Source organism: Cornus florida, unplaced genomic scaffold (genome assembly GCF_030987335.1).
Source record: "Cornus florida cultivar Cherokee Brave unplaced genomic scaffold, ASM3098733v1 CherokeeBrave_3.0.0_Hap2_Chr06, whole genome shotgun sequence".
Lineage (NCBI taxonomy): Eukaryota > Viridiplantae > Streptophyta > Magnoliopsida > Cornales > Cornaceae > Cornus > Cornus florida.
Genome location: NW_026775576.1, coordinates 74,928,399 through 74,954,756, shown reverse-complemented (window position 1 = coordinate 74,954,756; position 26,358 = coordinate 74,928,399). Strand labels below are relative to the sequence as shown.

The following is a 26,358-nucleotide window of genomic DNA, read 5'->3' as shown; positions in this document are numbered from 1 at the left end:
ACTCTCAGATGAATGTATTTGGGCTATATATATATATATATATATATATATATATATAATACAAGCATCATAAGTTGCATAATTGAGAATACAAACAAGCTTGACATTAACAGTTTTCATAATAATAATAATAATAATAAAATTAAATTTAAAAAAGAAAAGAAGGCTAAAGCTTTCTCAACGCACTGTTGTAGTTGATAATGATAGGTCAGGACAAATAAACACAGAATAAAATGGAAACCAGAAGGGGCAAATATCCCAATTCGGAACACATTGCCTTAAGAACGGAGCCTTGGAAGTGCAGAACAAGAAAATATGTATATTACAGTGATAAAAGGAGAGAGAAACTGTTTCCAGTGATCAACCAAAGTTAATTCTTTTACAATAACCAACAGCAAAGCATACGTTTTCTGTAAAGCATATTTTATTTTTATTTTTTTCCTGTCTTTCCTATTAAGAGTGTTTTAGGGAGAAGAGATGGGACACCAGTAATATATTGAATATACTGATAAAAGTTCGAAACTAGAGAGAGTGGAATAAGCTGTTAAACATGTTATGAAGATGTTTCAAAACATTTTCAGAAACAATGAAACAACTTCCATTAGCAATGTTATTTCCTTCAAATGCAGTGAATTCATTTCTTCTAAGCCAAGGCATAAAAAGTGTCTTATATGAAAATCAAAGAATGCATGTTTTGAAAACAAAGATGAGAGATGAGTCCTAATACGGCATGAATTCCATGCAAAAATTCATCCTTCAGGAAAACACCAAAACTAAATCAACCACCAAGTAACACAAAGAAACAGGACTAACTACTATAAACATGCTATGCATAGCTAGGTTTTTGTCTATAACATCATTGTTTCAGCTTTTGTCCCACTAAAAGGGCAATTAAAGGACTAGAGCCGCCTCCGCACACGCCTGACATTAGGATTCACAGATTCAGCTGCAGCCCCGTCTGCTAGATCTAACCCGAAGATGCTGCTGCCACTTCTCTTCCTAGTCAACAGTAGACTCGAATTCTCATCCGCTGATGCAATTGTCTCCAGCAGCTCAGATAACAATGAAGGACAGCTCTCTTCTAAGTACCTGAACCCTTCTGACTGCATGACCACTGTAAAACATAAAGGAAAACTGTTTTAGGATTTCAACACACTCCAGATAAACCTAAAGAAAAGGTCTTCCAGGACTGAGAACTGAAAACAGTTTGCTGAGATACCATTCTCTGACAAAAATAAACAAAAATAAAAAATAAAAATAAAAGCTTCTTAGTTACCATATCAAATAATTTTCCAACTCCCATCACATAGTTTACCAGATTAATTCCTCGTTAGAATTGAGAAACATAAAACCAGTTGTCCTACACTAGTACTTCTTTTCGTACGAAGGATGGAAAAATGTGTGGAAGGGAGGGTAGAAGATGAGTAGAAGTGAGTAAGAAGGAAAAGAGAGGTTTTATATTCTTTTACCATCATAGCCTTAATTATATAATTCAGTAAAAAATGATGAAGGGTAATAATGTTACTTTACGTGATATATAGAATATCGTTCTATCTAATTTTGGGGGGATGAAAAATAGTGGGCCAGGTGGGATTCCTAATCCATGTATCCTTTTCCCTCAACTCTCCCTTACACCAAACAATGAGGCTTGCTCCATCTGTCCTCTCTTTCCTCCCTCCCACTTCCTTCCCTCCTACCAGATGCAGTGTAAGGGAACCTTTCGTTAAGGTTATATCAAATTCGAAACCATATCATAATTCACATTCTGCAAAATATCCCATCTTGACAACTGCTATCACTTTGTTTTCATAGCACGATAACAAGAAGGTAAAATCAAGTTTAAAAGCCAAACTTCCCCAAATTCTAGAATGCTAGAGTCCAGACCACCCAATATTCTACGATTTCTTCATCTACTAAATCCATCAGCAAACCCCACAATAAACATTAAGCAGTTATTGGGAAGATCACTATTAAGATATTAGTTTAAGAACTTAGTAATTTAAAGTACACTATTGAAATAATCACTTAGGAGCATATTGCTTCTAATATTTGCAAATATTGCGGAATCACACCACATATGCAAATTTGGACTAAATACCAAAAGGATGTAATAGTTCTCAAGGATCACACCTCAACTTCTAGTAATCCTCTTTGCCCCCTCTCCGCTCCCCAGCGGGGGTGGAAAACAAAAGAAAAAAGGAGAAAACAGCAAAACCGTCAACTCAATCCAAACCCCTGTGCCCAGTGAGATTGTAAATCAATCTAAAGGAGATGGTATCTCTCTTACAAGTTACCCATGTGATCGGCATTCCTGTTGACTGGTTGCAGCACCAGAAATGGTTCTTCATGGAAACGTGACAGTATCTATGCTATTAGTTTGACTGCAAAACAACCATAAATCCCCTTACATTATGATCCTAAAAAGCTTCTTTAATATCCTAGACTTCAAAGAAACACAATTCTGCCCTGCAAGGACCTTCCCTACCTGCCTGTCCAGTAAATACTATAAACAACATTCAGAGTGTAGTCTCCCCAAATGCCTCAATACCTAAACAACCAAAATTCACAAGGAAAAACTGCTTAAAATTTAGCTTGAAAGTATACCACAGCAAATGCAATCCTCATGAAACAGGCATGCCCAACAAAGAATACCAGACATTGACTTTTTTTTTTGATAAGTAAAGATTGTAATAAAGAGCGATCAAAAGGGGAATGCAATCCTCAAAAGATACAAAAGGCCAAATAGGACCTCTAAACCCTGAAAGAACCCAAAAGATCTACAAACTCCTATATGGATTTACAATTTCTCCCTAGAACCCAACAATAAAGAGTGCTAATAATGGAGAACTTCAACGTTCCAATAGGATTCTCCTTTCCTTCAAAGGATCTCCTATTTCTGCCAGACATTGACTTGTTAAAGAGGGGAGATAGTGCACTTGTCAATCAGTCGAACCATATGACCTAACAAGTATATACTAATATAGCGATCAATAATTCATGTATTAACAAATTTCATTTGAATATATAGTGTATAAATATATGTATTTTGATATGTTTGTGTATGCATGCCTTTTTTTTTTTGATTAGTGTTTGTGTATGCATGCCTTACCAAATTTTTCGTTCCGAAATCTCCTTTGTCTTAAAGAAAGTATTAGTTACCAAATATAATTATTCCGAGACACATGTATGAATTTAATGTTATATGCACGCACAATCAACTCAAAAAAGCCTCAGATCCCAACAACTTGGGGCTGGGTATATCATTATATCCATTAAATCATGCCATGCTCTTTCCTCACTGCCTCAATCACGTTCATCTAACATTCCTCTTCTCCTACTGCCTTCAACCTTGAAATTATTGATGCATTCACTCGTTGTCCTTGATACATGAATGTACAATATGTACGACAGTAAGATGTTAAAGGTCACTTACAGAGAAAAACAGAGTAAGAATCTTAAGCTGAAGTCCAAGATCATAATTTTACTTAAAGCATCAACAACCTCAATTATTTCAACACCTTCAGAAAACTGGGTTTCCTCGCATACCATTGAACCATCTAATTCTGTTTCACCCTAAGTATCTAGCTTAACAATTCAAAACAGGTTCATATCCTGACTGGTCCCATTAAAACTCAATTGGGCTGAAATACCAGCCGACCAGCTTATCAGTTCTATGCCTTCACAAAAATCCCATTCAACTGTCTAGCCTCATCCCACCCTTAAAATATCCAGTTTCAATGATTCTCAACAAGTTCACATTCTGACCTATCCCTGAAAACACTTAAATTTGCTGAAAACCAACCCATACGCTTATTGATTCAAATGGCTAAAACACCTCAAGTCTGAAAATTATATGACCACTGAAGTTTGAACCCCAAATAACAATAGTCACCTCAACTCCAACTAAAATGGCCTCCAAAATATTATCAGCTTCTTTCTTTACTTTATTGAAATACAAGCCAGCCAATTTATTGGTTTAAATGGTGAAACCAAATAACATCTAATAACTATAACAAAATTTTCTCTCATAGGAATTAAAGTCCTTAGCAAAACTAAAAATACAAGCAGAAATGTAGTGAAGATCAGGAGTCAACAGATTTCAAGAAGTGACCACTTTTTTACTGCCTACTCAAATACTCACAGAGTGAGAAATCAGAGATGATGTTAATCATACAATTAAAGTAACATGACATAGATGAGAACTTCTGACACATTGCGCAATTGACGTACATGTTTGAATCCAACATATTGTTATTAGACCAATCAACTTTATGGGAACAAATGTTGGCGCACTCAAAAAAAAAAAATCTCATATACGAGGGTGGCCAATTATGTGAATGAGATAGATGTGTAATGAGAAACAAAAGATACATGAATAAACCCATGAATGGTTGAAGTAGCACTTGTTAGAGATAAAATGAAAATAAATTTAGACAGTCTGACCACACGCAACAAAGACTGAAAATAAATTGTATCGGTAAAGAAGACTGATGTGGTCCATATTAAGGATTCTACTTGAGGTGGAGGGGGACAAAGTCTAAAAAAATGAGCTGAGATAGCAAGGACATATACAATAGCATATGGTTCAATTGAGATTATGACCTTCAATTCCAAATAGCATATGAACATATATCCAATTCCAAATAGCTGGAAGAAGGCTCTGTTGAATTTATTTGACCTGAGTTACAAGATTTGAACTCTGATGCCCAAACAACGAGTCAAAATAAATATGCATAATTCAACTTTCAAGTAAAAGATGTCAAATGCATTTAGGTAGATTAGCCATCAAACTTGAAGAATTTACAGTGATGGAATGTTTTATAAGTGAGAAAACTCAAAACATTCTTTAATCAAGATTTACAAGTTGAATTAGGTCAGACCATAATTATTTTTTTGTTTTTATCCACGATGATTTTTATAATTTTGGTCTAATAAAAGAGGAATGCTAAGGACAGTCGCTTAAGCGACTATCCTTTCACAGTTGCTCTCCTCATTGGCTACTTTAAGTCTCATCAATTACTCTTTCTCTATTCTCAAGGAACGTGAAAAATATAACATACTTTAAAACAAAACTAATCTTTTAAAGACAAAACTACCCTTTAAATCCTTTTTCATTACCTTTCTTGTATCTTCTCCCTCAATCCATATACGTGTGGTATATATATATTTTTTACTGCCTTTATTTCTTTCCTTTTTATTTCAATTGTTGCCAATAGTTATTTTTTTCCTTCCTTTTTTTCTTTATTTCCCTTTTTTTTTTTAATTGTTGCCATTAGCCTTTTTTCCCGCCCGCCCTTCCTTTCATTTTTTTTTTTTTTCAGTTTATATATATTAAAAGGGGCTAATGGCGAAAACTGAAAAAAAAAAATAATAATAAAATAAAATAAAAATGAAAGGAACGACGGGAAAAAAGGCTAATGGCAACAATTTAGAAAAAAAAGAAAAAAAGAAAAAAAAAAGGGAAATAAAGAAAAAAAAATGAAGGAAAAAAATAACTAGTGGCGACAATAGAAATAAGAAGGAAAGAAATAAAGGCAGTAAAAAATATATATATACTACACGTATATGGATTGAGGGAGGAGATACAAGAAAGGTGACGAAAAATGATTTAAAGGGTAGTTTTGTCTTTAAAAGGTTAGTTTTGTTTTAAAGTATGTTATATTTTTCACATTCCTTGAGAATAGAGAAAGAGTAATTAATGAGACTTAAAGTAGCCAATGAGGAGAGCGACTGTCCTTAGCATTCCTCCTAATAAAATCAACACTTCTGCTCCCTATTTATCCGGCAATTTTTCAATATAAAACCATGATCTAATCAAAATTAATGCAATTTCATAATTCTTTCAATAACTTGATAAATTATACAAAAATATAACCATAGTGCAATAATGATTTTTACAACAAAAAATGAAATAAAATAAAAAATTTGCTTCAGCTATATTTTCTTGAACTTACTATATATAATATAATGCAGAGTTGGAATAGTTTTGACATCTCCAATGTGATTGGTAGGCATGCAAAAGCATGAAGAGTACTTCTGCAGATTAAACAGATAAAACACTAAAATTGACATAACCTGAAACATTGCACCGCTCAGATTCTACGGACAACACGCACCTCCCAAGTTTGCTGCCGCAAATTTCAAACAAACAGCCTTGAGTTGTGGACACCGGTGCTGCTCAGCAAGGGAAAGGGTTGTTGCCACTGCATCGACACTGACTTCTTCACACAATTTCGCTTCACATAATAGTTTCAGCCGATCTAAACCAAAGCGGTCAGCAGCAGCCAAAAGATGCTGCACCATGATTGTAGATGTGCACATAGATGTTGAGCTTGTAATTTCATGTACATCGGGAAGCTTATCTGAGTAAATAAACAGGAGCATAGCCTGCAAAACAGATGAAAGGCCACCTAAGTCATCTGAGTCTGATAGTACATAAAAGTATATTAGCCAGAAAGATAAGAGGCAATAGTCATAATTAGGCAAGAAAACTCAACTAGCCAACATAAACTTCATCTCTTGGAGCACGGACGTAAGCTAACATCAAACCATGCCTAAAAATGTGCATAGCATCTAGTTGCTTAAAAGTTTGATCTAGTTGTTATTTGGTATAATTGATAAGAAACAGTGTATTATGCTGTTAGCTCCCAAAAGTACAGCACAAAGTGCTAGCTTTTTAGTCTTCAACACTACCACGTGGACTAATCTAAGAGTGCTGGTATCCGGAATAGTCCAATGTATCAATAAATTTTTGAAACCAAACAGCAGAATTTCAAACTATTACAAATCTAGTGCCTACTAGTAATACCAGTAACACTTGTGCAAATGAGATTATTAGATGAGTGGCAAGCGGTATTACCAATACATGATGCATTCTCAAGTTTTAGCATTCTAACATAAGGAAGAAGTGGAACTTTTGTGAACTAAGGGAAAACTTCGATAACAACAATAAAAGTAAGACCTTTCATTAGCCTGTGCATTCACTCTCTCTTTTCTTTTTCTTCAGGGAGTGATTAGTGGGGAGACAAATGATTCAAGGGTCATTACCTTAAAGATAGAGGGTTCAAGATCCTCCAACACTACTTTATCCATGTTAGTAGGATCTCCAACAAGTCCATAAAATTGGGCTTTAAATACAGGAGAGCGAGCAGCAAGTATCAACTTATGAGCTTTGAACGTCTCATCGCCAACCTGAAAAACTACATCATAACCAACTTCAGATTCCAGAAAGTCCTTAAGACGCTGGCCCATGTCTGATGGTGGTACAGAAATGCTATATTGTTTGGGTCCCTCAACACGGTTTCTGACGACTCCTACAGTGCAATGCATGGAAAGACAATCATCCTTGATATAATCCGAAGTTTCTAAAGACATTCTTCTGAAAAAACGTTTGTAACCCCTGAAATGGATGTAAAAAAGTTGTAAGAGGGCTAATACAATAATTTTTTTTTTTCCTCTTATCTAAAAGAAGAGAGCAATAATTGCCAATACTAGAGAGTGGTAAAATTTTCATAATTCAGGCATGGAATTTTCATAAAATCGTCATGTAAATTTAAAAAAAGATATATATTTAATGTCCAAACATGCAGTCACATTATACTCATCCCAGATTTGAACTAACTGCTAAAAGTGTATATAAAATGCAAATTTCTACATAAAGTTTTCATTCAATTTCATTTTGAACGTGGTAGATAAGAATTAGGATAGTCCCATATGCTAAAATAAATACATTGTGGGAAATTCTGTTAGAAAGCTACAGATTAATTTCCCATATTGTCACCCTGCTTATCAAGGCTATTACAACTTTTTGGTTGGTCAATTTTCAAGGGGATGCCATTTAGGAACATATTATATTCTGGATGTACAAATGTGAAGAAGTATAATTAAATGCACTACTATACCAATATGAAACTGGTCCTGTAATTTCAATATGAGTATTTGACTCTTGAAACCCCCCTCCCTCTACATAGAGTAAAATAACCCATTCTTCGAAGATAGGGGAATAAATGTGGCAATAAAGACGAGAAATTTGTGCATGTGCTTTTACCTAGATGCATAAAATATACATATATCTCTGTGATTTCAGTCAGTCAATGTAGCTGCATTCCGAGAATTCAATTAGTTACTTAATTTTCGATGAAGCTATGCAATTTCTTCTTACAAAGAAGGATACTTTCTATCCAAGTAACATAAATCAAATCATAGAATAAAAAGGTTCGTGTTAACCCACCACCTCTTCCAATGCAAGGGAATACATACATGCATATATATAAACACAATTATTATTTTTTCACAAAAAAAACGTCATTCCCTCGAAAGCCCCTTTTCCAAACCCTAATTGAGCACAAATGAACATTAACTAGATGAGCATATACATACCACATGCTTCCTCTGTACTTCAAAGTATAAGGACCGCTCTCCAACGCCCGATCAAAGTGACTATGAACTTTGTGCTTCCCTTTCCCACTTTGATCCAACAAAGTGAGCTCAAACAAAGCCCTAACATCGGTACCTTCGCTGGCCAAGGCGATGAACACCGACACGTACATGGAACTATCTTCCACGTTCTTCCCATCAGGGTAGAAGTAAATTGCCCAATCGTAACCCCCCACCGTAAACACATCGCTCGCTATGTACTTGCCCGGACCCATCCCCTTGGCCAGCGAATACCCCTTTATCGTGAAATGGTGCGACCCATTCACCGTCTCGTTTATGGACTTGGAACACGAATCGTTTTGATCGGAAACAAGCATGATTTCATGGACTCAATCAATCAAAGCTCAATCTCTCAATATGTATATAAATTCCAAACCCTAGAATGGGAATTGGGATGGAATTAGGGTTTGTGATACGAATGGCTAGCCCTAGCTGGGGATTTGGGAAAGTGATGGAGGTGGACGGAGGAGGTTGTGGGCGGAGACGGGTGGAATGGAGGTGGGAGTTTTGGGGGTGTTTGGCGCCGGGTAGGTAAATGAAAGAGGAGGAAGCGAATGAAGGAAGAAAGTATGTTTAGAGAGGAAATGATGAGTGGTGATTGGTTGTTTTACCAGTTTTTTCGGTTTTAATGACAAGTGTCAGTGGATAGAAGGGTTTAGGCTTTTCTTTCTTTGGCGGTCTACGCTGGTCGGATTGGTGGACTGTTTGGCGGCGGGAGGAACCATGTCGATAATAGGTGTTCCAGCAAAATGTGGTGAGGTGTGGTTTTATAACTTAATACCAAGGAATGAAATCCCCATTTCAATTATTCTTTTATGATATTTAAAATAAGAATGATTATTCTCTTTTGAATGAAAATTTATTTCATTTCAAGCCTAAATTGATGAAATAAAAATTATTTCAAGGGTTGAAATTATTGGCACCAGTACCGCTTTTTGTTATCGCTGTCTTCTGCTGATGTCGTTGCCATCGCCTTCTACAGTCACTCTCAGACGCCGTCTTCCACCTTCTATCACCATCCCATTTTTCACTACCACCGCTTAGAATAGTGACTATCATTTTATATTTACAACATTCCATATTTACAACCAAACCATAAAAGCACCATTCTTATTTCATTCCTCAAACTAAGCTTATAGTTGTCAATAATTTTAAATTCTTAGTTCTTACTATTCAATTAAACTGAAGGAGAAATTTTTTTATTCCCAGAGTATATACTATGCAAGACTCCAGCCATAAAAACTCCCCATTTTTCTCGATAACAGGAGGCGAAGACTTTATTATTCGGGTACCTCTCTATTGGCCAAAACAGTTCAAGTCTTGAATTAGACCCTTGAAAGCTTGATGCAAGTAAACATATTTTTCTTCTACCTCTCTAAGCTATATATAACTAAGAAGGATTAAAGAAATAAAAAATTACAAAATAATACTTAAAATTCAAGTATTGAAAATTTTAATTATTAATTATTAGTTTTATCAAATAACACATATGAATCCGAATCATATAAAAGTATCATTTTTCATTTTAATCCATCTTCGTTTTCAACAAATTGTTTAGCCCAATTGCGACAAAGCATTAGTACAATAGTAAGTACATTTTTATGTATTTATTGTAGGTGTCGTTTAGTGCTAATCGCCTGAAAAAATCAAATCATAGTTTACATAAAACTCAGCTATAGTGCACGAGGACACTAACACGGCGCTTTGAAAAGTCAAAAGAAAAAGTCTAGCTTTCACCAAGTTATCAAACCAAAAAACCTTGGCAACTACTAGGTCATTAAGCCTCAAGTTTACAATACTCAAGCCTAAGCAAAACCACATTAGGTCATCAAACCTCGAGATTTCAATCTTCGAGTTTAACTAAAACCTGGTACCTTGCTAAGTTATTGAATCTTGAGTTGTTGAGTATGGAATGACATACGGGTAGATGTCCTCGAGCATTCACAAACTAATTATTGGGACACTTGGAAGTAATTTGAACTCGAGGATGAGAAGTTATAATTTTCTTAGCATATATAATAGGCCTCGACAAATCCTTTCAATCATAATTAATGCTATAATGAGAGTCATTATACATTCAACGATCGCAAGTGCTTAGCACTGAATGCATTTAATGTTTATGTTAAAATTATAACGCATTAACAACAAGAGGATGGCTTAAGGAGAGATTTGACCATGGCTTATGGAGATAGGTCTTGGATAAAGACCAAACTCATCAAGGACCACGGGATACTATCCAATAAATACGATGATTAGAGCAAACATTAAGACCAGTGCAATCACACACTCTTATACAAAACCAAACATTTTTTACCTTCACAAGAAAATCTCTCATTCTTTAGTTTACTTCTCCTCTTACCTCTCGACCATCTCACAATCCCCACATTTGTGTAATATACTACTATTTAGTAAAATTAGATCAATATTGGATGTAATTTGTTGTTATCTAAGTTATATAAAACGGGAACGGGAGTGAGCGAATTTGAGAGCGGGAATGTGAGAGCGGCAAAATTAAGTCATAAATAGTGAGAATTTGAGGTAGAACGCGCGCCAAGCATAAAAGCGAAAGCGCGCTTGGAGCCTAAAAGTCGCACCTATTATGAAAAATTGTGGGACTTAAAAATGTGCTGTCCTAACGTTCTGTGATTATTCACGTCATTATTACATAATTACAGCATGGTAGAATTTATTCGAAACTCTGTTCTGGCATAACTCTTCTTCCGTGTGTGAAACTCTGTGCTGGCACTAGTCACCCACGTTAATACTACAATAATCTCCATTGTAGTTCCCGCCCCAATCTTTAATTTCCCAGATCAATAATATACTAATAATTATTGGCGCCGTAAATAATTAGTTACCTATTACATTGTCATTATACCTACCAAGGTCTCACCTCATTTTTGTACCTCTTAATCGTAGGATCTACACGTGTCTAGCTAGTGAACCAAGATCGTAGGCGTATCATCCTTTCCATTCACCTTCTAGTAATAATAGCTCATCCATCCATTGCTTTTCCAGCTCGGATCCAGATCACACAATCGTCTTATTTTCAGCTAATCTTCTACTGTTTAAATTATTCGATCAGAGAGAGAGAGAGAGAGAGAGAGAGAGAGTGCGTCACTGTGTGTAGAGGGACGACGTATAAGACACTTCACTCACGCAGTAAAAGCTTATTCTTTCCGTCCTGTGATCGGCGAAGAAGATAGTATGTGCAAATATACATACAAATGCAATGCATATGTAATATATAGAGACATATATGCATTTATAGATATATAGAGAGAGAGATAGAGAAAGATCAGATCTAGAAAGTGTGGAAGAAGATTTGAAGCATGAAAGGCCTCAACAATGGAGATCATATCAAATCATTGATAAAGATCTCAGTTTTCGTCTTCGTAACAGTCGCTTTCTTCTACTTAGGAAAGCACTGGTCCGATGGCTATCAACGGCTCATCTTCTTCAACTTCGGCCAAACCCCTCTCGACTCTTTCAAAACCCCTTCAGTCTCTCTCTCTCCCAATCACAACAAAACCTTCGATATATCATCTCTCATAAACGCCAATCAAACTGAAATCGTGAAGGACAAAACCCTAGCTCCAGTTTCCCCTGTTTCGGATCCACAACAACTTCCTCAATCTCCACCGCCTCCGCCTCCCTTGCTGCCGCCGCCACCACCACCGTCGGTGCAGAGATTTGGGGTTGTGGATGAGAATGGGACGATGGCCGATGAGTTCGAGATAGGCGAATTTGATCCGGATGTGGTGGAGAATTGGGGGAATGGGAATGAGACGGAGGTTGTGGGAAGTGATGGAGGGGGGTCTAGGGTTAGGGTTAAGAAGTTTGGGATGTGTCCTGTGAGTATGAGAGAGTATATACCGTGTTTGGACAATGTTGAGGCGATTCGGAAGTTGAAGTCGACGGAGAAAGGGGAGAGGTTCGAGCGGCATTGTCCGGAAAATGGCAAGGGCTTGAACTGCTTGGTTCCACCGCCCAAAGGTTACAGAGCCCCAATTCCATGGCCAAGAAGCCGGGATGAGGTACTTCTATCTTGTATTTTTTATTATATTGTTACAAGTTGATCTCTATTTGTAGTGAAATGATTGGTACATAGTGAGAATAATTTCAACGTGATTTAGGTTGTTTTACATTTAAAAATTCAAGTCAATTATATCAAATTACTAGAAATTCAATACGAATCCGTTTCTTCAGTTTGATTAAATCACTATTGGACATAGGCATTAGGAAGTAATTCCGTGGCACTCCAATGCAGGTATGGTTCAGCAATGTTCCTCATGCACGGCTGGTTGAAGATAAAGGGGGTCAAAATTGGATTACTGTAGACAAGGATAAGTTCAAGTTTCCAGGAGGTGGTACACAGTTTATACATGGGGCAGACCAGTACTTGGATCAGATCTCAAAGGTTGTTAGATTTATAAACTTCAACACTTAGTCTGGGAAATAAATGCTTGGATCCGAGTGTTTTGTGTTTTGTCTTTCTGATAGTCATTTTCTTATCTTTATTTATAGATGCTCCCTGATATTGCATTTGGTCGGCATACGCGAGTTGTTTTGGATGTTGGGTGTGGTGTGGCAAGTTTTGGTGCCTACTTATTATCACGGCAGGTGCTCACTATGTCTATAGCTCCAAAAGATGTTCATGAGAACCAGATTCAGTTTGCACTAGAGCGTGGTGTGCCAGCCATGGTGGCAGCATTTGCAACAAAGCGTTTATTGTATCCAAGCCAGGCTTTTGAATTGATACATTGTTCAAGATGTAGAATCAATTGGACTCGTGATGGTATGTCTTCTTATCTCATAATTTTACTTAATATTTTTCTTTGTATTGGATAAAAAGAGTCTTGAAGCTTTTATATAGCAAGTGAATCTATAACACAATAGATTTTCCATCTGCTTTATAGGACATTTATAGGACAAGAAACATAGTTTATGGAATTTCATTGAATTTATAACTTTAATTCCATGTCTTTATGATCCAATCCACTGCTAACAACAAGATCTTCTCTCTTCTGAAAGTTTCCCCTAACTTTGGCTTTTGGTCTACAAAGAATATTAGCAAGACAATCTCTTCATGTATTTCCAGTTTTAGCCAGATTCTTTGATTTTTGATACTTTTTGAGAAAAAAAAATTAGTCCTTTTGAAGTCATTTAAACATTTTAGTTGATCATTCATGCAAGTTCGTATTGCCAATTCACATTGATTCTGGATTATTTGCATTAAAATTAACAATCAAGTTCTTCGATGTCCACACAGTGGTCATTAAAAAAAAAAAAACTACATGGCAAATCATTACTATTTTGAAAATCTGCTATTGAAGTTCATTTGGATTATTTAAGTGTTTTAATGCTGTTGTTGAACTCACCTGTGGAACAAACTCTAATTGTGCCACTATAATTTCATTCATTGTGATGAAGATGGAATTTTACTTCTGGAGGTCAACAGGATGCTACGTGCAGGGGGATACTTTGTTTGGGCAGCACAGCCTGTTTATAAGCATGAAGCACTCCTTGAAGAACAGTGGGAAGGTATTATTACTTGGAAACTGTGTATAAATTGAATGCTGAATCAGTACTCTTTTTAGTAACTCATTAGACATGTCACACTTGAGAGTCAGAATTTCAAAATTTTGCATTCTTTGTTCTGTTATCGTTTCTGTGAGAAACTTTTCACCAGAAGTCGCTATCCGATATTTTATTTTCTGTCAATTGCTTACTGGTGGACTACTATACTAATTCAATTGATAAGTTCTTCATAATTGAAGCTGATCATGAGTGGTGACTTATCTAATAAAAAATTGGCAAACCAATTATTTTTCTTATACATGAATGGTCAAAACTTGAGTCACAGATCAATGTTAAGCTGTATAATTCGACCAAGCTGATAAGAGAAATTAATTCCTGAAACAATGTAAGCCTACTTTTGGGAAGAGGAAGGAGAAGGGGGGGGGGGTGGGGGGAGAGAGAGAGAGAATTCCTTGAAATGGAGTTGATTAGATTGAACTGTCAAATGTACTTTCTGCTTGGCACCTATTAGTTTGTTGTAAATGATTCTCGATTTTCTTTTCTTTTTTCTCAGAAATGGTTAACCTTACCACTCGGCTTTGCTGGGAACTCGTGAAGAAGGAGGGATATATTGCAATATGGCAGAAGCCCTTTAACAACAGTTGCTATTTAGGCCGTGAGGCAGGAACCCAGCCTCCATTGTGTGATCCAGATGATGACCCAGACAAAGTTTGGTATATCTACTAGCTTTTCTGGTTCTATTGATGATATGAATTGTTCATCAAATTAGCACCCTTGGTTCTGGAATTTTTCTCTCTCTCTCTCATACAGTAGGGTTTTTCATGCAATTTCTAAGTGAACGGGTACTTCGTTTTAGACAGTATAGAGATGGACACAGAAAGATACAATCATTTTCAGTTCTTTTCTAATCTTAATTTTTTGTCTGTTCAATTTAATCAACATAATGCCAAAAGTCTGAGACAGTGTTGAACTTCTGCCATCTGTGAACCAAACCATGTTCCATCATTCACATGCCATTTTAACAGATTAGGCCGGACCATGTGGGTTGTATGCACAAAATTTTTCCCTCTTACAAGATGGTAATTGTTATCTTATATGGTACAAGTTCAGGCAACACCGAGAAGTCCAGAAATAATGTTAAATATGTAAAGTCACTATGCCTTAGTTTGTTATGCTACATTCTTGATTAAATCACTTTGTAGATATTTTTGTTGGCTATATGTACCGTTGTACATCAAGGATTCATTCATGACTTGAAGCTTGTCTAGGATATTGCTGTTTACAAACTTTAAGTATCAGATTATAGATGTTAATTGAATTATACTGATAACATTACATAGTGCTTTTGAACTGCCAAGTAGTAAATGTCATTGACTCTGTTTTCTTTACTTATTGATTTCCATTCAAAATTTTCGGAAGCTCCCTGTACAAAAGGCAGAAATAAAGAGAGTTTCTTTCTGCTATATTGACATGGAGTTGATTAGATTCTTTCTGTTCTTTCTGCTACCTTAGTGCAACTATTTTTAGGTTTCTTCTTTCAGAGTGATGGTTTGCCTTCTTTTGAGTGAGGTTTGCCCTCTCTTGGGGCTGAACCTTGTTGTTCTGGGTGGGGTTGATTCCTCCTGCCATGATATTGGAATTATTCATATTTGTATCTATTTTAATTGCAACAAAGCCATGCCTGTTTCCATTTGAGAATTAGCAACATCTGTGAAGGCACGTTGGAAATTATAAAATATTGTTGTACTGGTTCCTTTACCGTTATATTATGTAGTAATGGATTGAGTAATGATTGAACTTGTTGCAAGATCTTTCCCTGCATATGTGTTATTATGCTTCATGTTTTTAAGAGCTTTCCTGCCATCAGTGCTTATTTTGTTTGCACAATTACTTTAGGTATGTTGATTTGAAAGCATGTATTACTCGACTACCTGAGGATGGGAATGGAGCGAATGTTTCCACATGGCCTGCACGCCTGCAGAATCCCCCTGACAGGCTACAGAGTATACAAATGGATGCCTACATATCTAGAAAAGAGCTCTTTAGGGCAGAATCAAAATATTGGAGTGAAATAATAGAAAGCTATATCCGTGCTTTACACTGGAAGAAGTTCAAACTAAGAAATGTTTTGGACATGAGAGCTGGCTTTGGAGGGTATTATATTTATCTTCCTCTTGTATATTTTCCTTTGATTACATCAAACCAGTTTCTTACAATTTTGGCCATTTACATTGTTCCCCAAGTTTTTATGTGAAATTTGCTAATTTTAGCACTATTTTTTATATTTTATATTTTTTATTATTACAGATTTGCAGCAGCATTAATTCAACATCAACTTGATTGCTGGGTTCTGAATGTTGTTCCTATTAGTGGACCTAACACCTTGCCCGTAATATATGACCGTGGACTTCTAGGAGTCATGCACGATTGGTACGAACTAAGCATCATTTGTTTTCTTTACCAAGTTTTTCTTAACTGCTATCTTACAAGGTAGCTTTTATTTATTTTCCTTGCCCCTTCTGGCCAACTAGGTACCATAGCATCACTTACTTGGCTTGTACTACTGATTTTTTTTCTTTTCTTTTGTCATTGAGTATCCAAAAGCTTGTGCTTAAGTGGCTCATATTTTATATCCTCAAAAATTCCCTTCCCCAAAATAAAAATAAAAATAAAAACAAAAGCAAGATTCAGTAATTTTCGTTAATGTTTTGAACCATTATGGGGCAGGATGTACATATTTCATAAAATTGAATATGCATCTGATGCTATTTTGTAGTTTTCTAGAAATCGATTAGTGGTTTTTGCCATTAATCGATCTGAATTTCACTCAATTAAGTATAACATATTATTATGCCTATCAGGTGTGAGCCACTTGACACATACCCACGAACCTATGATTTATTGCATGCGGCTGGACTCTTCTCTATCGAACGAAAAAGGTACACTCTATTCTCTGCATTTTTGCTTTGAAGTTGGTTATTTGCATATAAGCACTTTTTTTTTTTTTTTTTTCCTTTGTGTGTGTCGCGCACTAATGACAAATTCAGGATTCAGGAATTATTCAGTTTAATAATAATTCAGAATTAAAGAGAGTGAAGCATGCTATAAAGGAAACACATGGTAGAATTTGGTGAACAACTTTGTGTTATCACAGTTAGTTAGAAGTATTTTCTCATTTTAGGTGGAACATGTTGTACGAGGGATGAATATGTTCAATTCACCAGGATTGTAGTCTTAAGAATTTTTTTCATGATGAGGGAAGAGATTTCTTTGGGTAGGGTGTAATTGTTGGTACCAGACTCACTCACCATCTATGGCCCATTCATTTATTTGATTTCCTTGCATCAGATGCAACATCTCTAGCATCATGCTTGAAATGGATCGGTTGCTGAGACCTGGAGGACGTGTATACATCCGTGATTCTCTTGCCGTCATGGATGAACTTCAAGAGATTGGGAAAGCCATGGGTTGGCATGTATCATTGCGAGACACATCTGAGGGTCCTCATGCAAGTTACAGGATCTTGACAGGCGATAAACGCTTGTTGCGGGCTTGAAGATACGGGATCCAGGGCTGGATTGCATTATGGTGCTTGCAGCTGTGGAACCAAGACTAAAACTGCAGTTGAAGTCTATTAGACAGTGTTAGGGAGAGGGGATTCTTGTTGGAATTTGATGATGGTGCAGTGGTATGGACAGTTACGTGTTTAATTCTTGACAACTTTTCCAACTTGTAGCTTAACATGGCGGCTCTTCATGTATAGTAAAAGATCACAAGAACCATTTGTGTCATATCCAGTAAAAGAAGATGATACGAGACATTCGAAATAGTTAAATTTTTTTTTTTTCCTACCCAAATTGATCAGAGAACTTGCAAATGTTCTGTTCTAGTGCCTCGGGTGCGTATAAATTGTTTTTACCACCACCATATTTAGGGTGTAATTGACAATGATTAATCATTCTCTAGTTCTAATCCATCTTTGTTTTGTTTCATCCATTAATGCACTTTTGCATCCCAGAGTGAATCCTATTCCTGTTATATGCTTTTACTAATGGTTGCATGCACAGTGATTGATCTATCATTTTGATTGTCAGAACGAACTACACAGCTTGAAGGGATAATAATTTTGGTTAATAAACTGAGATTTTGTACCAATAAGAGATTTTAGTGTTCACACGAGGCACTATTGCATTCAACACTCGAGGCCATGTCACTCCTCATCAACCAGAAAGGCATGTAATATACAAATATGGCGTTAAAATTTTAGTTTCAATGGTAAACACTAACCAAAATCTTTAGCAAAATTGGCACATTTTGAGCCAGGTCGCTGTTAATATGTCAACTGTCAAATTGCATCATAAAGAGAGAAGTTCTGAGAATGGAAAACCAAGTGCCTGTCTGCGAAAACAATTATGTTGTATTTCGGAGCACCGTTAGTTTGAATTTCGAACTAAACTACCTCCAATTCCTCACCCCCAATCCCCAAACCCCAGCGCGCGCACACACAAAATAAAGGGAAAAGCGGGGCATCTTACTCGTTTACTGACAATATTCAAAGCAAAAAATCTTAGAACTTTGAAATACATCATTGCCTCTCAGCAGTCATGAACAATGCATTACTGAAACAACATTTTACTAAAAACACTAGGAACATTTTACAACAAAGTAAACTGTTTTAGGATTGTTCCACCGTGCGTCGAGTGGGGGAAATGGCTTATTTGCACTCTCTTTTTCTAGTAAAGTAGTTGGTTAAGAAATCACTCACAGTCCAAAGCCATTCACAGTCATTCCTCCATCCACAGAAATGACCTGCCCAGTGATGTAAGAAGAAGCAGGTAGACAAAGGAATGCCACCAGGGACGAGACTTCCTTTGGTTCTCCAACCCGCATAAGAGGGGTTTTAGATATAATCCTTTCTAGGAACTCTTTGTTATCTAGCAACTGCAAGGAATAGAAAATTCAGAGTCAGGGAGAAGTTTTTCTGTACAATGAATCGTGAAAATTTTAAGTCCACCATAAAAGGTAGCTTAAATAATGTCTAGTAGAATTCTGCGTATAATTCAATTAGGAAGTGTTAATTTTGCAGAACTCCAAGGAAGAAATTTATGAATCCCAACATATCACTATATTCTTCCATAGGAAAATCCTGAGAATTTTCCAACAGGATCTTGAGTTCTGGACTCGAATAATTCACAGGATTTTGTGATGCTACCCCATTACAAATGGAATTGTCCAAAAAATATCCCCATTTCCCAATACAGTAACTATCTTCTTATAAAACAGATCATTAATTAGTCAAACAGGTCATCCCGTGATTACCAGCGTTCATTTAATGAGGGGCAACATCAATCGTAAAACTAAGCCATGTCATATCATAATTGGATGCACATGCAATCCTAAGGTCCCTCAGTTCCTTGGCAGCAAACACACACACACACACACGTACGGATATGGGGTACAGGTAGGTCAGCCGTGGGCTCCTATAAATCATGAGATATCAATTTGAGGTATAGTACAAAGTCCAGATAATTAACTTAAGTATGCTACTCCATAACAAAAGAACTGAATTTATTTTGTCTCGACTCTTCAGCTAATTTGAAGAATCTGTTGTAAATAGAAATAGATAGCAGGGTTTGAAATGATGTAATTCATCAACTGATTACATCGAACTATAGTCATGATACATCAATTGATGTATTTCATTTTTAATTATCATTTGAGTTAGATTTATTATTTACGTAAATACGTTTTAGTTATCTAATAGCGTGAGCAAAATAATCACTGAGATGTTCTCTTATATGCATACCAGGTCTCAAATTACACAATGAAAGATTAGTTGTTAATTGTTATATGAGCTGTGTCACTGTGGTGGTCAACAAGCTATTGTTTAAATGCATAAACCAAGTATATTTTCCAGAGAACATACAAGTGTTAGTTCAAGAATGTATTGGTTTCGATGAATATGGAAAGTGCAGTTATCTGGGATAACCTCCCAGGTATAATTTCTATAGTGTCTGGAACACAAATTCCCTGGTACAAGTAGTTCTGAAAAGAAAATTAACAGAATTCAAAAAGACCATGCGCGAGATAAAAGAATATTACATGCTCTACGAGTGACGTTCTGATATACCAGGGTGCAACAGAATTACATCGGATGTTGTCCTTCGCCCACTCACAAGCCAAATTCTTTGTCAGTTGATTTATTGCACCTGCAAGCAGCAAAGAGGAACAAAAAACCTGTAAATTCACATCCATCCAGGTTCACATTTCCATACTAATGCAACAGAAAGGGACGAGTCATGATGGTTACCACCGTTACCTTTAGTTGCTCCATATATGGATCCAGAAGAAATGTTCACCAGACCACCAACAGAGGAAATGAAGACAATGCTTCCAACTCCAGATGCTTTTAGAAGAGGATATGCAAGCTGACATAAATGGTAAGTAGATTCAAAGTTGGTAGCCATCAGCTTAGAATATTCTTCAGCTGTATACTCAGCAGTCTTCTTCCTTATGTTTGTCCCAACATTGTTTATCTACAGCCAGTAGATCATTTACGGTGACATTCAAAATGGTTGAGTATATGATTTGAAGTGATGCTATATGATTAGAGCATAGAAAATTTATCAAGAGCTAGTCATGCCAATAAACTTTTTTTCAAAGGTCCAAGGAACTGGAAAACAAAAAAGAAAAAGAAAAAAACAAGCTTTTTGAAATTGATGTACTCTAACTAGAACTGAAAACAAATATCACTAAGAAGACAGCTATTCATTTCCTTGGACTAGGGTTTTCTTTTTCTTTTTAATGTAAATTTTCCTCAAGTTTAATCAGGTTCTGGTAAAGAACACTAAAAAAGATAGAGGTGGAACCATCAATAGTAAGCATAGTGCCATAGTGTCACGTCCAACATAGTGAACTTTAGAGGTTCAAAAAGTTTGGATCTCCTTACCAATACTACGGATAACTATATAGGGTGTGGGTGTGTCTAAGTGTTGGACCTCCTTGAATCCCGAATCTTATGATACGAGAATATGTGTCCAAAAGTTAGAGATGGTATATAGACACGTTAGCTCCAGGTTTCTCAGATTGATCATCTTATTGCAACAAAGCAAGCTTAGGACTGCATCTAATGGAAATTTAGGTCTCTATGCATTTCGTTTATACCATACCTATCGGCCATTTCCAGATTGGAAAGGTTGTCATGGCCGATCCCAATGGAAGGGTGAACGTTTCCAATTGGAAGGGTGATATGCAAATAAGGATGCAATCATGAAGCGACACGTGGCTTCATCAAAGAAAGCCATTTGGTACAACTAACTACATAGGGACATGTGTTAGCAAAGAGGGAGGTAGTTACCTACAAGTTGAAAAGTCATGGGACATGTGGCAGCTAATGAAGGAGTAGGTACCTACAAGTTAGAGTCCGTTACAGGCAGTTAGGAGATCGTGGTCCATTCCACTTGGTAGTTCCAGAACGTGACTAGAAGCTTTCAATTGGCATTGAACCACCAAACCATTCCTCCAAACCTACAATTCATGGGAGAGCATATCCTTACACATGTCAACATTATGAGAAGAGAAAGGGAGACATGGAACACATGGCACAAATCAGACGTTCCACGTGGCACAAATTAGACGTTCCACGTGGCACAATTCGGACATTCCACTTGGAAAACAACATATGGAACTGTCACTGGCTATAAATAGAAGACTTGGACAGAATGAAAAGGCATCTCCACACAGATCAAACAACTCCTATTTTCACACACTTGTCATTACAATTCATGCACTCTATGTTTTCCTAGTTTAATATTTACTTTTCAAGCATTTAAATTTCCCACACATGTATTTCAATTCCTTCAATTTCCAGCACTTGTGCTTCATTTCTTAGTTTAATGAAATTCAGTTCAGTTCAATCCATTTCATTCTTCCAGCAGCACTTTCACCAAACATTTCCATCTTTCTTCCATTCCATCTTTCCATTTCCGAAGTCTTTTTCCACAAAGGCAAAAAGAACCTAGCGAGAGCAATCATTCCAAGCTCTCCACAATCGCCTGATCTTCAAGCCTCTCAAGGCCAGATTTGGAATATAGTTTGACGCTATTCCATTTCTATTGCATTCTGGGTGAATCCTGGCATGCCTGCACCTTCCACTGGGAACGGACAAAATTTTTGTGGCCAAACACATTTTAATACATTACATGTTTTAATGTTGTTTTTTTATAAGTAAATGGTCAATTATAACTGAAATTGTATGAGGGTGTCGTAAAAGAAAGGGTTTTCATCCATCTCGTAGATGGGAAACTCCTCTGTTTGAGTTTTTCTTCTTCAATCCATGTGAATGATCAGGGTGTCCAAATTTGGAAAGCGTCTCCCTTTTTAACTTCTTGTATCCTAAATTTTTTTCTCCCACAAACCAATTTCAAATTGGCCTTAATACTTGCAAGAAATGGAGGAATGAATTATCTTTTTTCTTTTTTTCCCTCTTCAGTAAATAGGAATGAATTAGCATTGATACCTCATAGAATCAGAGATCTCTGTAGAGAACAATTTGAAAAGTGACTATGAAAAGCAAATGGTATCAAATAGAACGTGTGTGTGTGTGTGTAAAGTTATAAACATATATGTGTATAACAATTGAATGGGGATAATCGAATGTATGTATAAAATTGGAGACTGTGTTGTGACTTACAAGGATGTTGAGGTTGCCAGTGAAAAGAGAAGAGACCTTTTCCATGAGTTGTAGGCGTTGGTCTTGAGAAGATGCATCGCAGACCGAACCGGTGACTGCGAAACCCTTACCGGTCCATTCTTGCAAGCAATGGTTGAGCTCAGCTTCGTTGCGAGAACACGTGTGTACCGTAGCCCCTAATTCAGCTAGTTCCTCAACAATCGCATGCCTGGACACATCAAAATCAAATCAAATCAATCAATCAAAACCCTAGAGATAATTTCGAGAGCGATTAGATCAAGAATCATTAATCAGATTGAAAAATTATATATAGATTGAGAGAGAGACCCGATTCCACGAGTGCCACCGGTGACAAGAGCGTTCATTCCAGTGAGAGACCACCGTGAAGATCCGCAGCTGCTCTCTACCTTCGCCATCTTCTCTCTCTTCTCTGCAACTGGAACTACTAGTAGGCGAATACGTTACGTTATTGAATTTTTTTAAAGGGAAAATTACATATAAATGGAGTTAAAAGTTCCATATTTACTTAGAGGCTGAGTCAAAGTTTCATATTTCTCTAAAATGAATTGCTGAGGTGGTACATGGTTTTTTACTATTTAAAAATTGTGATGCCTAAAATACCCTTCCGCGAAGGTACTATTTTTTCTTCGAAGGTATTACTTTTTTGAACTGAAGGTACTACTTTTTGGCGTCTAGGTACCATGTTTTTTAAACACTCGTGAAGGTACTACTTTATCTCCGAAAGTATTACTTTTTTAAACTGAAGGTATTACTTTTTTGAACTGAAGGTACTACTTTTTTATTAGGGAAGGGCATTTTAGGCACCATAATTTTTTAAACAGTAAAAAATCATGTGCCACCTCAGCAATCCATTTTAGAGAAATATGAAACTTTGACTCAGTCTCTAAGTAAATATGAAACTTTGACTCCATTTATATGTAATTTTTCCTTTTTTTTAAAAGGTGACGCTTTTGGCGGCATTCGCAGCTTTGTTGATTGATTTTTTATTCCTTTGTCGATTGATTGGATTACCACGAGGAAGCCCACCACATTTTCTTTTAATTACACCTGTTAAATGTATGGGGGTGGGACCAGGAAATCCAGGTCGGATTCGATGCACCAAATGACTACGGTAAATTAGGGTATATTCATTGTTTTGACCTCAAGTTTGGGTGTCAACTCAACAACCCTTTTCCTCCCTCAAAATTTGTAAAACCTTTTTTTACAAAATGACTAAGTTACCTTTACATTCAATTTTTTATTTGTTTATTTACAATATATTTTTTAGAAGGGGTAACTGCGTTTGAGAGGAAAGAGAAAGTAATAAGAGAGATGAGAAGAAAAATTGATTTTTTTTTTTTTTTTTTTTTTCTAGATTTTATAATATATTTTGTATTATAAAATCATATTATATATAAGGGTATAATTAACTTTTTATAGTCTTAAGAGAGGTAATAGTAATAAACCTCAAAATCTCCACTCATGTGAGATTTGTCCAAACTTTAGAAGAGGTAAGTGTAATTTACCCAAAAATTATTGCATAGCCTTGATTAATTACATAATGTCATGTAAATAAATGTGTCAATTTTATTTAATACTTTTTCTAATATAATTGATTATAATTTGTCGGGATCATGTAGTCCAAAATCGTGTAAAAAAATTTCCCAATACATTCCTCATTTTAGACTCGGTAACATATTCAGCTCTGTACCAAATCGGTGACACTTGATTCACCATTTGCACTACAAGATAGTCTCTCTTGGGAGTGGTTGCATATATAGAAGTAAAAATGGTGTTGTTTTGCAACTTTGAGTGCTAAAAGGTAACTAGGTTCAAAGGATTTTGGTTTGTAAAAATAAAAAATAAATAAAATTTAGTAAATAAATTACCAAAATTATTTCCTCCGAAGTGGGATGGACTAATTATTAGATGGTTATAATCCATTTGACATGTGGTGGACCAGTTCAATCTAGATCGTTGTTGAATTTTTTTTTTAATATATTAATATGCTATTGTGGGACAATTTTCTTAATTGGAGAGTTTGAATTGAATTGATTTATGGATTAGGACCGTTTAATAATTCCTCGGATTGTGAGTGTGCACAATCTAATTAGTATAGGCTCAATTTTTCAAATTTTTTTTAATTCCTCTTTTTTAGTTATTCAACTTATTCAATTATAGTGTGTGAGTGTGAGTAAACAATTACAGTATGGGAGTGCCAATAGATTAGGACCATTTAATAATTTTTATTCTTTCAAAGTGCAGTTATATTTTGGACCTGGCTGGATTTGGACCGGACTCAAGTTCGAAATAAGTTTCATCCAGATCCACATCGCCATTTGGGCCTATTGGACCGAGAGAATTTGGGCCAAGATGGAAATAAGTTTGATCAAGGTTGTGTCTGGTTTATTAGGACTGAAAAGGGAATTAAGGTTGTGTTTTACGGTATAGTGTTAACTTTATCTTATGGAATGATTGTTTTATTTTGTGATTGATAGATGTTTGAGATTTTAAGTTCTTTTAATAGAGACAAATGGAATGTGTGGAAGAATGATATATATTATATTATATATATAGAGAGAGAGTGCAAAGTGTAATATTTAAATAAAAGAGTTTTTTTTTTTTTTTAAGGTAAAAGAGCAAAATACTCCCCTATACTGTACCAATGATGCATAATGTCTCCTGAATTATTTTTTGAAACAAGTGGCTACCTTTAACTATCAAAAACAAACAAAATGTCTCTTTAAAGGTCACCAAAAACTAATTTTCGATCAACAGAAGAACACAATTATTAATTTATTCTTATTTATTAATTTATTATAATAAATCAAAATATCTGCTATCATGAGATGAACACTTTACTCCCTATCTTGTTTCCCCTTTCATTTTTTTTCTCATTTTTTTTCTCTGCCTTTTTTTATATTTTTTAATCTCTCTGCTCTCTCTCTCTTTCACTTTCTTCGCCACCCACCATCCCCGCCACCACCCCTCATCTCTCTTCTCCACTAATGTGGCTACCCATCATCCACCACCCATTCTCTCTCTTCTCCACCTCATCCATGTCCGTATGTGTATGTGATCCTTATTCTCTCCCATCACACAGAAATTTCAATGATGAAGGGATAAATTTGGTCATGGTCCATGCCTATATATAAATATAAATACAGATACAGATACACAAACACATACACATACAGATGCACATACACAATCACATACACATACGGACATGGATGAGGTAGAGAACAGAGAGAGAGAATGGGTGGTGGAGATGATGGGTAGCGTCATAAGTGGGGAAGAGAGAAGAGGGGTGATGGTGATGGTGGGTGGCGAAGTAAGTGAAAGAGAGAGAGAGAGAAGAAAAAAAAAAAAAGAAGGCAAAAACAAGGAAAGGGGAAAAAAGACATGGGCAAAGTAGTCATTTTATTAATAGCAGATATTTTGATTTATTATAATAAATTAATAAGTAAGGGTAAATTAGTAATTGTGTTCTTCGGTTGGTCGAAAATTAACTTCCGATAACCTTTAAGGGGGCATTTTGTAAAGATAAAAATTGGTCTAATAAAATATGTAGAAACCATTAAAAAGAGAAAAAAGAAATTATAAATTCCGATATCCAATATCTTGGTATGAAATGATTAAAGTAAAAAAGAAATCACATTATTTGATTGAAATTTTCAAATGTTTTA

At 35.9% G+C, this 26,358-nt stretch overlaps 3 protein-coding genes across 6 annotated transcripts; 1 reads left to right on the top strand and 2 right to left on the bottom strand.

Moving 5' to 3' along the window:
• Nucleotides 1-714: 714 nt before the first annotated feature.
• Nucleotides 715-9,197, bottom strand: LOC132312083 (BTB/POZ and MATH domain-containing protein 3). Of its 3 annotated transcripts, XM_059810328.1 has the most exons (5): nt 8,380-9,197; nt 7,048-7,399; nt 6,117-6,387; nt 5,955-6,036; nt 911-1,114 (listed from the first exon to the last, which is right to left on the bottom strand). In XM_059810328.1, exons 1-5 carry the CDS (start codon nt 8,751-8,753, stop codon nt 1,054-1,056), a joined length of 1,140 nt encoding a protein of 379 aa, XP_059666311.1. In that variant the 5' UTR covers nt 8,754-9,197; the 3' UTR covers nt 911-1,053. The 3 variants fall into 3 exon arrangements, with proteins under 3 accessions (XP_059666310.1, XP_059666311.1, XP_059666312.1); XM_059810327.1 differs by lacking the exon at nt 5,955-6,036 and having other exon boundaries at nt 715-1,114; nt 8,380-9,195; XM_059810329.1 differs by lacking the exon at nt 5,955-6,036 and having other exon boundaries at nt 977-1,114; nt 6,076-6,387; nt 8,380-9,196.
• Nucleotides 9,198-11,496: 2,299 nt separating this feature from the next.
• LOC132312082 (probable methyltransferase PMT11) lies at nt 11,497-25,236 on the top strand. 2 transcript variants are annotated; one of them, XM_059810326.1, is made up of 9 exons: nt 11,497-12,473; nt 12,707-12,856; nt 12,964-13,234; nt 13,870-13,980; nt 14,531-14,690; nt 15,874-16,131; nt 16,285-16,407; nt 16,839-16,916; nt 24,935-25,236. In XM_059810326.1, the coding sequence occupies exons 1-9, from the start codon at nt 11,769-11,771 to the stop codon at nt 24,981-24,983; spliced, it is 1,905 nt and encodes a 634-aa protein (XP_059666309.1). In that variant the 5' UTR covers nt 11,497-11,768; the 3' UTR covers nt 24,984-25,236. The 2 variants fall into 2 exon arrangements, with proteins under 2 accessions (XP_059666309.1, XP_059666308.1); XM_059810325.1 differs by lacking the exon at nt 24,935-25,236 and adding an exon at nt 17,326-17,973 and having other exon boundaries at nt 11,499-12,473.
• On the bottom strand, nt 18,488-23,709 carry LOC132312086 (tropinone reductase homolog At5g06060-like). Its single transcript, XM_059810331.1, has 6 exons — nt 23,637-23,709; nt 22,997-23,110; nt 22,670-22,877; nt 20,297-20,513; nt 20,080-20,186; nt 18,488-18,918 (listed from the first exon to the last, which is right to left on the bottom strand). The coding sequence occupies exons 1-6, from the start codon at nt 23,648-23,650 to the stop codon at nt 18,739-18,741; spliced, it is 840 nt and encodes a 279-aa protein (XP_059666314.1). The 5' UTR covers nt 23,651-23,709; the 3' UTR covers nt 18,488-18,738.
• Nucleotides 25,237-26,358: the final 1,122 nt, after the last annotated feature.